The sequence below is a fragment of the Indicator indicator genome, chromosome 14, assembly GCF_027791375.1.
Source record: "Indicator indicator isolate 239-I01 chromosome 14, UM_Iind_1.1, whole genome shotgun sequence".
Taxonomy (NCBI): domain Eukaryota; kingdom Metazoa; phylum Chordata; class Aves; order Piciformes; family Indicatoridae; genus Indicator; species Indicator indicator.
The window spans coordinates 10,587,910-10,602,261 of NC_072023.1; the positions used below are offsets into that span (position 1 = coordinate 10,587,910).

General features: G+C 39.6%; 1 protein-coding gene across 3 annotated transcripts in view; it reads left to right on the plus strand.

Annotated features, from left to right (window-relative positions):
* LARGE1 (LARGE xylosyl- and glucuronyltransferase 1) overlaps window positions 1–14,352 on the plus strand; it is a 189,219-nt gene that overhangs the window by 61,308 nt on the left and 113,559 nt on the right. For all 3 annotated transcript variants that reach the window (XM_054386620.1, XM_054386621.1, XM_054386622.1), the window contains exon 4: window positions 6,764–6,887. In XM_054386620.1, the coding sequence (XP_054242595.1) occupies window positions 6,764–6,887 (124 nt within the window). The remainder of the gene's footprint in view (window positions 1–6,763; window positions 6,888–14,352) is intronic.

Below are 14,352 nucleotides of genomic sequence, written 5' to 3' on the forward strand. Positions count from 1 at the left end.
ACAATGGTGAAGAAGGGCAGAGAATAAACAGCAAACTTAACTACAAATGTATTTAGAACCAAGATTCATTTCTTGCATTGGTTGCCATGTGCAAATATTATCTTAGTATGCCCTTCAAAAAATATGTTGATTGGTGTTTGTGGTGAGAGCACTGATTTCAGTGAAACTGTCTGGAATTCATGGAGTTACCATGTGCTTTTATTACCATTTCCATCTGGTTTAGTAATTAAACCATGGTTTAGCTGTGCCTTTTAATACAAAGAGGTACCTACATTCCCTGCTTCTGGAGGGAGTCTCTACTTTTCTAATAGAAAAATTCTGAGTAAAGGAGACCATGTCAGTCTAATAATTTTTCTTCCATGCATTAACATATTTGTTATACTCCTGATTTTGAGCTGGAGTGCTAGATAAAAGATACAAAACAGCAGGGGTACTGGGTCATTAAGAATAAAAACTACAGGAGTTTCTATAGATGGAGTGTGCTGTCTCATCTCTCTTGCATGTGTGTGCAGTAAATCCAGCCTATTGAACATATCAGCTCTTTCCAGGTCTGAAAAAGCAAGTTTCTGAATATAGTCATACCATATATATCATGAGACTTAGGCAAGCTAATAGTTTCTCAAACCATTTGAGAAACTGTCTCTGTCTTCATGTTCCAGAGAGCAGGAAGAGGCAGGGAAAGCAGTGATCTGGTTGATTCCTTATAGGAAGACCATAGTTCAGAATTGTGTTTCTTCCCCAGCAGAGAAGGAGCTTCATTCCAGTTTTGTCTTTAGAAAACATATGCTCAAGCTACAAAATCCTAGCAGCTTTTAACACCCAGTTTGACATAACTGACAGTCTGTTCTCAGGAGGAGCTCCAGCAGAGCTGGGATAGTGCAGGGCTTGCAGAGTCTAATAAATATGTATTGGCAGAGCTGCACAGAAGGAGGCTTGTAGAATGAGTACTTAGTCCTAGTCTGCAACTATTCATGCTTTCCTCTCTTGGGCATCTAGTTCCTATATACCAGTTTAACTCAGCCTAGCTCATAGTGCTGTGTCCAGAGTGAAACTTTATCTTTTTTCAAAAGCAAAAGACTAAACATTACAAACTAAGGTATTTGGTCAAATGGACAAAACAAAATTCAAGTGCTTATGGAAACAGTGCATATAGTAGTATGCAAAAAGCTTCTGCATTTCTTTTGCCAAAATGAAGCAGCAACCTGTGACTAATAACTCTCCTTAGAGGCCTTTGCAACTACTCATTCAAGTTAATACATTGGTCATTTTCAATGTTTTACTCTGACAATTGCTACAGAAGCGAGATGCAAGTTATAAGTTCATATTGCAAAGATAATCTTTGTCTTCACTTAGGTAAGAATCAACTTGGGTAGGAACTAAAATGCTTTTTAATGTACTCTTATCTTTTCCAATGACATGCTAAACACCATGTTTCATTTGGGAATACAAAAAGGTCAAAATTACACAATTACAACCTGTTGGTAGCACTTAGGTCACACTGAGAATCTGAAAAATTGACTCTTTTGTGCCAACTAATATTTCCTTTTTTCCCAACCTTATGTTAGTCCCTCTTCTTTGGAGCAGTCATGATTACTTCTTAAACTATGTGCTCTGTCTACCCTGCAACAATTGTGACATGGTAATGGTGCTGGGGTTTTGTAAACAAAGAACTGTCAACTAGAAACATGCTTTCTAATACAAATTGCCTCTTTGCTTTAAGAAGGCTGCTTATGACCTTAAAGTTAAGCATACACCTAAGCATTTTTAACATCAGGATATAATGAAACCGTGTTACAGACCTCTGTATGTTCTTAGAACAAGTAAAATAAGGCAAACCAAATGAAAATCTAAATTAAGTAAAAAAATCTGGCATGTAATTTCCAAGTAAGTGTCACAAGTCAACACTGGCTGATAATTAAAGCTTATGTAATCTAATGGCTGTATTCCATGGAGACCACTTTGGCTTAATGGAGATAATTTGAGAATTTAAAACCTCTGTCATTGTTTCCAACTTTTCTAACATGTCAGTCTGTTTTGAGGGAGATTGTTCTGGCAAAAGCTATAAAGCATGAGCTGGTTTCTCTGATCCATATAGATGTATCAATGAAACACACTCTTTTTTCTATTTCCTATGTGTCCTAACAATAAGAGAGAATGCAAAATATAATAAAAAAATCTACCAATGAAATCTCTGATTATTTCCCAAAATGCTTCTCTAAGTTAACACAAAGCAAGAAAATCCACAAATGAGGCAGCTAGTGTGTCTTTGAGATTTCTCCCATAGTTTGGGGAGCATTTTAATCAATACTGGATGTGAGTGGGTATGAAATATCTGTAATAGTTTTCATGTGAGAATTCTCCCCATATGAGAGAGAGATTGTCCTATGGGCATTAGGAAAAAAAAAAAATATCCCCAGGCTGTCTTTTCTCATTTCTGTTTGAAGTTCTTGTAACCATTTGTTACAGGTATAAAAGGTATTACCTTGTTGTGCTTCCCCTAATAAAGTATGGGTTTGGGAAATAAACCCCCTGGGCTGCTGACCTTTTTATGTTCTTAGAAAATAAAATTCCTCTGTTGCAGAGAGAGAACTCTGCAACCAAGCAGCTGCTTTTTGAATTGCTAGCAGTTGAGACATGGAATAATACAGGAGGGAAGAGGGAATCTTGGTTCACTTCTCCTTTTTTCAAGGATAGGTTTCTGTATTTAACTCTGTGGCAGTGACTATTTGAAAAAAAATGGGCCACAAATGTTTGAGCAAACAGATCAAAATTCTGATGCAGACTAAGAAGTTTTGAAATGTAAAAAATAAGATATTGTGATAATGTAGAAATGGGTACCTTGCAGTAGGCTTCTGAATTCACAGACTGACTTTTAAAATTACTGGCTTCTCATTTTGCTAACTTTATAGGACCTCAGCAATTCTGAAAATGAGAGCATTCATTTAAGCTCCTATATTTAGGCCTAAGAACTTACATTTAAGCATCCAGGCTTGACAATCCTGGCCAGAATCTCTTTTCACTCACTTTTGAGTAAAGCAATTTAGGAAAATAAGTGTGTGCTCTTTGCATATTTTTACTTTGTCAGATAATTCTCTGATCTTAAGATAAGTGGAAATAATTTAATAAATGAAGATTGCAGTTTTCTAAACAGTGGTTAAAACATTGCATTTCCACTTGATGAGAAATAGCCATATTTTGAAGTGGCATTCTTCCACATTCAGACATTAGCATGTCAGCATTTCCCATGTAGCAAAAACTGTGCAAAGCTGTAGTTGCTAAAAATTCAGATGATCATTTCTGGACCTTGGGAGAAATTCTCTGGCTGTTTCAATACCTGCTTCTATAGCAAGGAATCTACAAGTCCCGAGGCTCAGTGTTGAAAGGCTGCTTGTTCTGAAACCTAGGACAAATACAGACCTTGACTTCCAAGAATGAAAGTTCACATGAGTTCCAGGAATTTTTCCAAACCTGTTTTATCATAAGAGAAGTTTATCAGAATTGCCATATTCTGACCTATGTTATTCCATAGTTTCACACACTGTGTCACCATTTACACCATAGTGTTTTCTAGCAGTACAAGACATAACCAACCTCTACTGTGTGGTATTTTTGCTCTCTTGATGTGCCCAGTGGAGATTCTATAAAATAACATATATGTTAAAAAGAAATACAATACACAGCTGTGCTTTGTGGTGGTTACAGAATTTGAAGTTAAAGGAAGTTCACCTTGAATTTAGAGTGAGAGAAGAGGAGGTTTATGTTGTCCACCTCACATTGGGGTTGAATAAAGAAGAGGTGTGCGTTGGTCTTCACTTTCTCGGAGACTTGATTCCAGGTTGCCTTCAACCCAAGAAAGATGTCTTGCATGAAGTCAGGAGGTTTAGAGAATTGGAAAGAATCTGTTGGGTCATCTCCTTAACTCCCCTGTTATTGCAGGATGCCACAGCATTGACATTCTTTTCATAACTTGATCTACCTCCAGAGAGAAAGAAGTCATTTTTTTCCTTTAACCAGTGCATCATGTTTTTCCAGTGTCATGCCACCCAACTTCAAACTTCAGTATCTTCACCTGTTCTTTAAAATTCTGTAAAGGCTGTACCACCATTCCTTGCTACCCAAGTGAGGGACTCTCAAGCCTCCCTCTGGATGACTCAGCTGTCTCCCTCTACCTTTCCCAAACTTTTTAAACAGTGGCTACTAAATGCCTGTGAAAGATGGCTCTCCACGTGACTATCCCTTAACTTATCATAGAGGCAGTTTGATTTCAGTTTTATTTTTAAACCTCCCATCCCAAAACGTTTCTGTCCTTTAAGAAGACCAGTCTGATGAATGGAGTAACTTTCACTGACACCAAATGATACAGCAAAATATCTCAGTCTAATGAAACATAGCTTCCAGTGAAATCCTTCACAGTTTCCCACCCTGATTGCCACCCCTTATTCTTACAGCAAGTGACTCAATCATGTGGTGACAACCCTTACTCATCTCTCTTGAGGAATGTTGGTCAACTTACAGAATCTCTTTTGTGTCTTTTACAGCGGACGTTAGTTGATCTTTAAGCTTTTTAATTGTTTCATAAACACTTTCAAACAATCTCTATCTTCTAGGCTCTACATACTGAAGACATCAGAAGAGGTAAAAGATGTCTATCTGCATGCATACTAGTGCTGTTACCTTCAGAAGGTCTTCCGTGTTTGAGCCTGTGCTCTGTTGGCTTCTAGCACTGTGCTAAATCTCACATTTCACAAAACTAAAATCTCATCTGGAGTAAAATTTTCTGTGGCTGATGCACATTTAGTTGTAGATGTCAGCAGGTCACTGTTCTGTTTAGGGGATATATTTTTGTAAGTGATACTCTTCTGCTTTGCCTCTGACACATACTTTCCTTCCAGCTGAATCTTTACCATGAGGCTAACAACTTGAAAGAGATTTCTGTGTAGGAGTACAACTACTACATTTTTCTTTTTCCCAGTAGGAGCTAAACTAAAGAAAATGTCATTCACTTGTTCCCATTTAAGTTTCATACACTCTGGGTCATTCAGATAAGTATAAATTGCTACAGAACATCTGAGTATCTTTCTATCAGATTTTTTTTCTTTTCAACTACTGTGTTTCATCTTGCAATACTTTATACCAATTCCATTTAACTAAATGATGATGTGAAAGAAGATGTAGTTTTCTAGGTTTTAACTGATTTTTCACTCTTTGTATTCTGCTTTGCAATGTGTAGATAAATGACCCTGAAAAAGAAAAGAAAGAAAGGAAAGGAAATCCCTAAAGAACACTGTCTGGGAAATAGCCCTACTGGATACCAGACTCAGCCCCTGCTAAGCAGATGGATCTATGTGCAATGTGTATCTTGACATTCAACACATCTGCCTTAAGATACTGCTTTGCCTGTACCAAAAGCCACAGGTGTTGCACTTTGTTTCTCGTGGCCTTTTCTCTGCTAATGAAATGGGTTTCCTGATCACTGATTTTTTCCTGATTTTTTTCTTGGCAAGGTGCCTGGTTACTGCGGAATCTGCATGAGCCAGGATGTCCTCTTCTCTCCTGCTGAGCTGGTGAAGCAGATATAATTGCTGTGATCCCTTTAGCTTGGTAATGGGACAGTCAGTGGCTGGCAGACTATGCCAGTCCATCTCCTCTCCTGACTCCAGAGCAAGAAGGAGATTAAAAGATGTTTCTCTTTATGGAAAGCGTGTTGTGGTTTAGTGTTTTGGACATGGTTCAATGAAGATCAGCTGTGAGTTTATTCTGCCATCATGATTATCTCATATCAGAGAATGCATTGAGTTGGAAGGGACCTTTAAACTTCATCTCATCCAACCCCCCTGCAGTGACCAGGGACATCTTCAAATCAATGAGGTTGCTCAGAGCCCCATCCAGCTTGACCTTGAACGTTTCCAGACATGGAGCTTCTAACATTTCTCTGGGAAACCTGTTCCAATATTTCAGCACCATCTTTATAAAATAATTCTTCCTTATATCTAGATTAAATCTTTTAAGTGTAAAACTGTTATTCTATGTCCTTTTGCAGCTAGCCCTGCTAAAAGGTTTTTCCCCATCTTTCTCATAGGCCCTCTCTAGGTAGTGAAGGGCCAAGATAAGGTCTCCCTGAAACCTTCTCTTCTCCAGGCTGAACAACCCCAACTTTCTCAATCTTCCTTCACAGGAGAGGTGTTTCATCACTCTGATTATTTTCACCTGAAACATCTCATTTTAGGTCCCCATGGTCAACTGTTGATACCCCAAGTTTAGTTTGTAGAAAAAAATCCATGTAAACTAAATGGTCCTGGAATTTTCACCTCAGTGAGATGATTCTTTTTTTAACCTTCTCTTCCACCCCCACTTCTCTGCAGACAAACTGTTCTTACCACAGAGATAAATTACCAGGTTGACCTAAAAACTAAAAGCAATCGCTTTCACAGCCCAAGTTCCCAAAGGGGATTAACTTGATCTTCTTTTAAGGAACCAGTAGAAGGGACCAGTTCCTTAGCTGTTAGAATCGTCAAGTGACACCCAAGTCAAAGGAGCTATGTTTGTTTACAACCACTCAGAAACTGATCCACTGTTTCTGTTGTTGTCATATGTACTCAAATGGTGTCTCAGCATTTTGGCCACAGAGCAGAACTCCACAAAACGTTCTGAACGCTTTACATTGAGACCTTAGAGCTAAAGCTTTGTAAATTCAGATGCTTTCCTTTTACAAGAAGAATGAGAAACATTTGAACTAATGTATTCCTCTTCTTTCTGATACCAGACGAAACCCACTCCACTTTCACCTCATCGCAGATTCAATTGCCAAGCAGATCCTGGCGACTCTATTCCAGACTTGGATGGTTCCTGCTGTGCGCATAGACTTCTATGATGCAGACGAGCTGAAGGTAAAGAAAGACAAACACAAATGTTGCTCACAGACTTCTGGTTTCATGTCATCCCTTTTTAAATGAATTTATTAGTAATTTATGGGAGAACTCCTGGCTAGAATGTTCTCCCTGGCTAAACCTAATTCTGACCCACATGATTACCCTTAATTAGAAGATACTAAATGGTGAAAATCAGTGCAGTTTCTTCCCTGGAATGGATGATGGAATATAATGTGCAACAATGTGCTCTTGTGGCCAAGAGAGCAAATGGTATCCTGGGATGTATCAAGAAAGGTGTGTCCAGCAGGTCGAGGGAAGTTCTTCTACCTCTCTACTCTGCCCTGGTGAGACCACAGCTGCAATACTCTGTCCAGTTTTGGGCTCCCCAGTTCAAGAGAGGTAGAGACCTGCTGGAGAGAATCCAACGGAGAGCCATGAAGATGATTAGGGGACTTGAACAACTCCCCTATGAAAAGAGACTGAGATCCCTGGGGCTGTTTAGTCTTGAGAAGAGAAGACTGAGAGGGGATCTGATCAATGTCTATAAATATCTGAGGGGTGGGTGTCAGGAGGAGGGGGCCAGGCTCTTTTTGGTAGTACACAGTGATAGGACAAGGAACAATGGGTTCAAACTCAAACATAGAATATTTCACCTCAACACGAGGAGAAACTTCTTTACAGTGAGGGTGACAGAGCCCTGGAACAGGCTGCCCAGGGAGGTTGTGGAGTCTCCTTCTCTAGAGACTTCCAAAACCCACCTGGATGCATTCCTGTGCAGACTACCCTAAGTGATCCTGCTCTGGCAGGGGGGTTGGACCTGATGATCTCTTGAGGTCCCTTCCAACCTCTGATATACTGTAAGACTGTGATAATATTTAGCAGCTTAGAATTTTACTTGCTGTCAACAGGATTCTGGCTGCCCAGGCCTGAATTGCATCTCCTTACATTATGTTAATATCAGGGTATTTCTGTCTAGTAGCAATGGTGGAATTTTAAGGATCTTGTTCAACACATCTAAGTCTGTTACTGGAAACACTCAACTTCCCTGCATTCCTTAGCACAGGTGTGTAACACTGTAAGGACACACACTCTGACAAGGTATCAATATTACATGTTTTAATAGCTACCTTTTTTTATTTGGATATCTATCAAAATGAATGAATATGAAGAAAGGAGAGTTTCAAGGGGAAAAATAAAATCATATACTGAAAGCATGAATTAATTATCTTTTCATAGTTAGAAGTTTAAATTAGATCACAGAGGCACAGCATTGAGTTTGAGCTGCATGGGTTTTAGCTGTGGAGGTAGAGTGAAATATTCAGATTTTAGCAGTTAGTGTTGGTGGCAATAATTGTATAATTTATTAGATTGTTCTGAACAGCACCTTGAAACAAGATAAAACCAAAATTTAACAAATTGCTGTGCTAATTATGAGGTAAATTCAAAGCACACCATGTTGTAAAATCTTGAGTAGAAGAAGTTGTAGAAAGAGATGGAAAAAAGAAAAAAATGATCCTTGAGAAATACTTTGTTTCTAGCTGGTTTTATTGGTTTATTAGTCCTTCTGTGTGAAGCTATAAGCTGTTATTAGCCTAATTAGCTAGAGACCTCCCTTCTGTTCTTTACAGCTTCATAGCAAGGAGGACATTTGTTCTTGTAAATGTTGTACGTGTCTATATTGCATGTGCTTTTCTGCAAATTCTAGGGGTTTACAGTGCTTAATTAGACTCTCAGCTAAGCAAGACAGACCTCTTAGTGTTTTCCTTCAGGTCATTTGGTTATGATCCAATCTAGTTAAGTAAATAATAACCAAGAGAGCTTACTTCAGTGATCCCCAACTGCTAATGTATGGGCAAAACACTGTGCATATGTAAGGCTAGAGAGCAAAGTCTTGTTTTGTGCTCCCTTCTTCAGATGCCTTTATGAGGAGAGGCTGAGGGAGCCTATGAGCCCTGTGAGGGGAGGCTGAGGGAGCTGGGGTTGTTTAGCCTGGAGAAGAGGAGGCTCAGGGGTGACCTCATTGCTGTCTGCAACTATCTGAAGGGAGGTTGTAGGCAGGTGGGGGTTGGTCTCTTCTCCCAGGCAACCAGCAGCAGAACAAGGGGACACAGACTCAAGCTGTGCCAGGGGAGGTATAGGCTGGATATTAGGAGGAAGTTCTTCACAGAGAGGGTGATTGCACATTGGAATGGGCTGCCCAGGGAGGTGGTAGAGTCACCATCACTGGAGATGTTCAAAAGACTGGATGAGGCACTTAGTGCCATAGTCTAGTTGATTGGTTAGGGCTGGGTTGGACTGGATGATCTTGGAAGTCTCTTCCAACCTGCTTGATTGTATGATTCTATAATTTTTATTTGGCTGTTGACCTAAAGCAGCACTGGACTGGTTTTCATGTAACCCAGAGGGACCACTTTCTTAATGGATGCTGGTATTGATGCATAAATCCATCTTTCCAGGTCTGCCACTCTTGCTCAGAGTTTATCATACTGCATACCAAGAAATTTCCCTGATTTCAGCAGCCCAAAACCACAGTATAAAGTAGTACCCAGCATCGGTCAAAGTGAGAGACACTGCCAAAGAACAGAAGAATTGTAAATTTAAAATGGAGATTTTTAAAAGCCAGGTATGATGCTGGATCATATCCAGATTATTCTGCAAGTTTTAGCAAAGAGGTCAGAGGAGCTGATTACAGACAGCTGTAGGAGCTCATCTCATTTGTTTCCTACATAGCCTCTAGAGAGGACTTAATAATTTTAAGTTCATATATTTCACGTGTACTCTTGGGAGCTGGGTTATGCTATCCAGTGTTAGGAAGACAGAGGTGGTGCTGGAATGTTTACTAGAAGGTCTACCTTTCTCTGAAGTGATCTATGAATCCAGTGTTACTGTACACTGTGTTTCAGTTTTAAAGACCCTCCACAGTTCTCTTTAAACCTGCAATCAATGCCAATTTCTAACATTTAAAAGGGTTTAGGCTGAACAATAGCTTGAGAATTTTCTGCTTAGCTTTCATTCACTGATGTTTCATTGGTTTAGAACGCATTTTAGCTGCTACAGAAGAAGTTTCATTTAATTTTTTTCCCCTTCAGATGTGTATGAGCTTCCAGCCTATTACATCTAATGCAGCAGGAGCTGGCATATTAGCCCTTAAGTCCTGGGAAAAGTCCTGCTTCTGCTCCTCCTCCTCTTCCTGCTCAAACAGTGGAAGGGAGCACATAAAGTTAGATCCTCCATAAATAGTATGGATGTTTTGTTTTGTTTCTGTTTTCAGGTAGCTATTTCGAATTCAGGCAACAGTTTCCACTAGAGGATTCATTTTTTTTTAAGGCAAAATTTTGACACTAAAATATTTGATCATGTTTCTTAACATATCCTGCAGTTTTTAAAATATCTGCTGTTTGGAATTAGAGCAACCAATGTCCTGAAGGAGGCTGTGGAAAATAAGGCTCTGTAGTAGGAGTTGTTTTCTTTGGGGTTTTAGAGAAATGAGCTCTTCACTGCAGGTACCACTTATTATTCCAGAAATTTTAGGGCCAGCAAACCAACATATCTACCTGGTCTGCTGCTGTTAATTAAGCATGTCAGATGTTCCTTTTAAAATTTAGAGAAGACTTATTTTCCAGTTTGCAAGGTGACACAGCTGTTCATCCTACACCACAAAGAGCCTATATTCAGTCTCTTCCTAGAGGTGAGTGCTGCTTAATTAACAGCAGAAAAGAATGGCCAGAGAGAGGTCTGCTTGAGGCATATGGTAGGGGATGGGGTGGAAGAGGAGAGCACTTGGCTGTGGAGATGAGCCAGGATAACAGCATTTCTGGGAAAAGGGTGAGACACAGCTGAAATGGGAGCTTGCTGGATATACTTCTTTTAAACAGCTAGTTTGATGATTTTAACAGACACTTCTACTATGAAATTTGTAATCTCCCCCAGCATAACTTGGCCTGTCTCTTCACTGCCTTACCAGTAACCACAAGGGAGATCTGTGCCTAAATCCTCTCCCTCGACTTCAGATGGTGAGCTGCACTGCCAGTGCATTAACTGAGCTCACTACATGCAGTTAGTGATATTCAATAAGCATCCTTGTAGTGTGGGCAGCTGATTATGTGGTGTCGATAACTGAGCTGTTCCATAGCCACAGACTTCATTCTTGTTCTACACAATATGGCCCATACATAATTCTTCCAAATCAATGTGGTCATATATGGCTGTGACTGCAAACTGGAAACTTAGCTGGTGATGCAGGTTCACTTTGTATCATCACACGAGTCTTGTTATTCAGCTTTGGACCTAGTGCAGAAGATGCAGTTATTACAGCAGCGTGTTCCACAAAAGAACTGGAAATTGTCTTCTTTGAACATTAAATAAATAACAAAAACATATCTGTGAAACATTGGTCTGAAAGATCCATTAGAGCTGTGGCTCGCAAATATTAGGCTGCAGGATATTGTAGGTTTTCTCAATTCAGGCTTACATGAAGAAACTGCAGAGCTGACTATGGAAGATGTGCAACATGAGTGCTTTACTTTTACACTTCATTATTCAATGTGGAATCTCATGTCAGTTCACTCACAAAGTGCAGACATTGAACCCATTGTGAACTGCATTGGCCCAAAGCAGAAGGAGCAGCTGATAAAGCAGTACTGTATGTGTGATGTGTGGAATACAAATGAAGTGGGTTTGTTTTCCCAGATGTTGCCTGACAGTCTGCTGACAACATCAGGTGAACTGAGGGAAACAGAAGTTAGCATGAGCAGTTGTCTGCTCTGAAGCAGAAGGTAGAATGAGCAGTTGTCTGCTCTGCTGTGTGTAAATCTTGATGGCCTGGATAAACACAGTCTTTTCATTACTGGTAAAGCAGAAAAGTCATGTCCTTTAAAAAGTTCAGCCTATGAACATGCTGCAATTGATCTATGAACTTGAAGGTAGGGCTGGTGAATAGGTATTTGCAGTAGATGACCATTTGACCTGAAAGTGAAATGAGAAAAGCTCCATACTTTGCTGCATGTATGGACAATATTACAGCTTTTACTGTACCCGGAACAATCAACCACAAATCTCACTACCTGTCCTGCCTTAGGTGATATCATGTCAGAAATGTTGATGCAGTCTGCACACTCGGTCAAGAATCAGTGTTGTGGTCCAAAAAACAAACCCAAGCTTGGATAGTATTAGTGTGGCATAAATATCAGCAGACTTCAGACATTTACTTAGGCATGAGATGAGTCATTGCTTAGCCGCTTCCATCTGAGCTGTGACAGCAGTTCACTGGAGTTAGCCTAAGACAATATCCCCATAATGTTGGCTGTTTTAAAGTGTGCTATGTTTCTAACTGTGAGTGCAACAAATGACACCAAAAGCAAAGGAAATTCCATGAAATCTCTTGCTACTAGTGGAGGCACTTCCAGTGAAGGATAACATCAGTGGGGCTGTATACATCATGCATTGCCATATACCAACTTTGAAACCATATCCAAGCAAATGTTCCTAATGGAACTGAAAGTACCACCTGCTAAACATGGGAAAGAGGGGCCTGATTGACAACTGGAAAGATAGGAGATGATATTTGATTCTTAGCTTAGTGTTAGTCACATCAACTGCAGAGGGCACCAATGACAGCAGTGTTAATAGAGGCTTGAATAGCAAAACTGGCCACTGTTCTGCTTTGTACCTTTTTTCTGGTCAAGCAGTTCTAGTGGATGTTGCAGAGGCAGCCATTCATAACAATTTATTTTCACAGAACTAGTGAAAATAGTTGGTGCCTACTATGACTACTTGCTGTCATGGATTGTAATGGTTAGACTATGTTTGCATTGCACTGCATGCAGCTTGTGTATTGTTCAAGGGCAGTGCTTGATGGTTTATCTGTTAAGTAGTTCACTTTATATCTCAGAGGCAAGCACACAAAGTTATAAAGCAGATGTACATTGCTTTCCTTCCTTTCTTTCCACCTTCATTTGCAATACCAAATTGCTATTAATGCAATAAAGGATGTGAAACACAACATTCATTTACACAGTAGTAGGTATCGAAGTGTTCCTACAGCACTGTGGTTTTGGTCAAATATGCCATGTGTTTTGGTGAGCTTGAAATGCTCCTGCATTTCATCAGGCTTTTGTCTTTCTGTAAACTGGCCTTCTTTACATGTCAGTGAACTACTTTGCATAGACTGCTCTTTCTTCCTGCCCTTTCCCTTTCTCTTTTAAAGAATGGTATCATACAAAAAAAAAAAATGTAGAATTAAGATTTTGAAAATCAAAGTCTATAACCAAAACACTCTAGAGATTTTCCTAGATTGCATGGCTTAGTTTTAGACTTGAATTTAAAAATTATAAATGAGATTTCATGTATTTGCTGATGAACATCCTGAATACTAGAGACATGAAGTCTCAGGTGATAAAATATGCTTGTGGTTGTGACTCAGTGTTACCATGCTAAGATCAGGCTCTTGTATCCATAGTTTTCAGTACAGATCACTGGACATTAACAGACCAGGTTTTGTCAGCCAAGATATTTTCCTTCAGACTGCTTGGGAGGAAATGAGTATCTACCAAGAAACAGATAGCAATTCAAACTCCCCAGCACAGTGGAACCTTTGTGAAGTGGTCAGAATTTATCTGTGCAGACTGAGTAGCCTAAGCAGTACTTCCTCTGCCTTCCCTTGTCCCTCTTCTGCACAAAAAAAAAAAAAAAAAAAAAAAAAAAAGAAAGCCAGGCAACATTACAAATAAATATTAGATGTGTTTTCTATTATTGTTCAGGCCTTTAATATGAAAAAAAGTAATTTTACATAAAATTACACTGCATCTTAAATTTCTGCCTATGCAAAATGGTCTGTGATGAAAGAAGTGCTGTTGGAATCAATGAGGCTGGTCAGGGAAGGGTTGTTACTGACTTCCAGCAGTTGTCACCTTTCACAAGCAGCCTCACCTCTGTCTTTGTGGAGGAAGGCAAGATGCCAAAGGTGGAATTGTTTCTTTGTAGGGTTCTGTGTAATTTCACCTTGAATTTACAAATGTTGTCAATTAATTTAAGATTTCTCACTCTAAGAATTTGGTGTGGTGGAAGAAAGTGCAATATTTTCTGGGCCTCTTTCAAGGGTCCCAGTCTGTGTTTTATTGTACAGTGATTCAACTGCACAACTGGCTGTTGCAAATGAAATCCTTATGCCTGGCTTTATGAACCCCTTATGCTTTTCTACTGTTGCTGATGTTTTGGGGACCTTGGAGTTCTTGTAACTTGTGTCTTTAATTGTTGTGAGCTTCTCTGTAGCTCTTCCTTGATTCTAGGGAAAAGCAGTACAGTCAGTACCTCCACCAGGAAGCCAAGGTAGCTGCTCTTTGTAACATGTCCAGTGAGGAATAGGGAGCCAACTCTCTTCCACTGACTACACCCAGTAGCTGACTATGACATTTCAATAGCAAGGATTCCTGTTTGGCATTCAGCTTCTTAAATACCACTCCTTGCAGCAACCTGGGTTGCACCT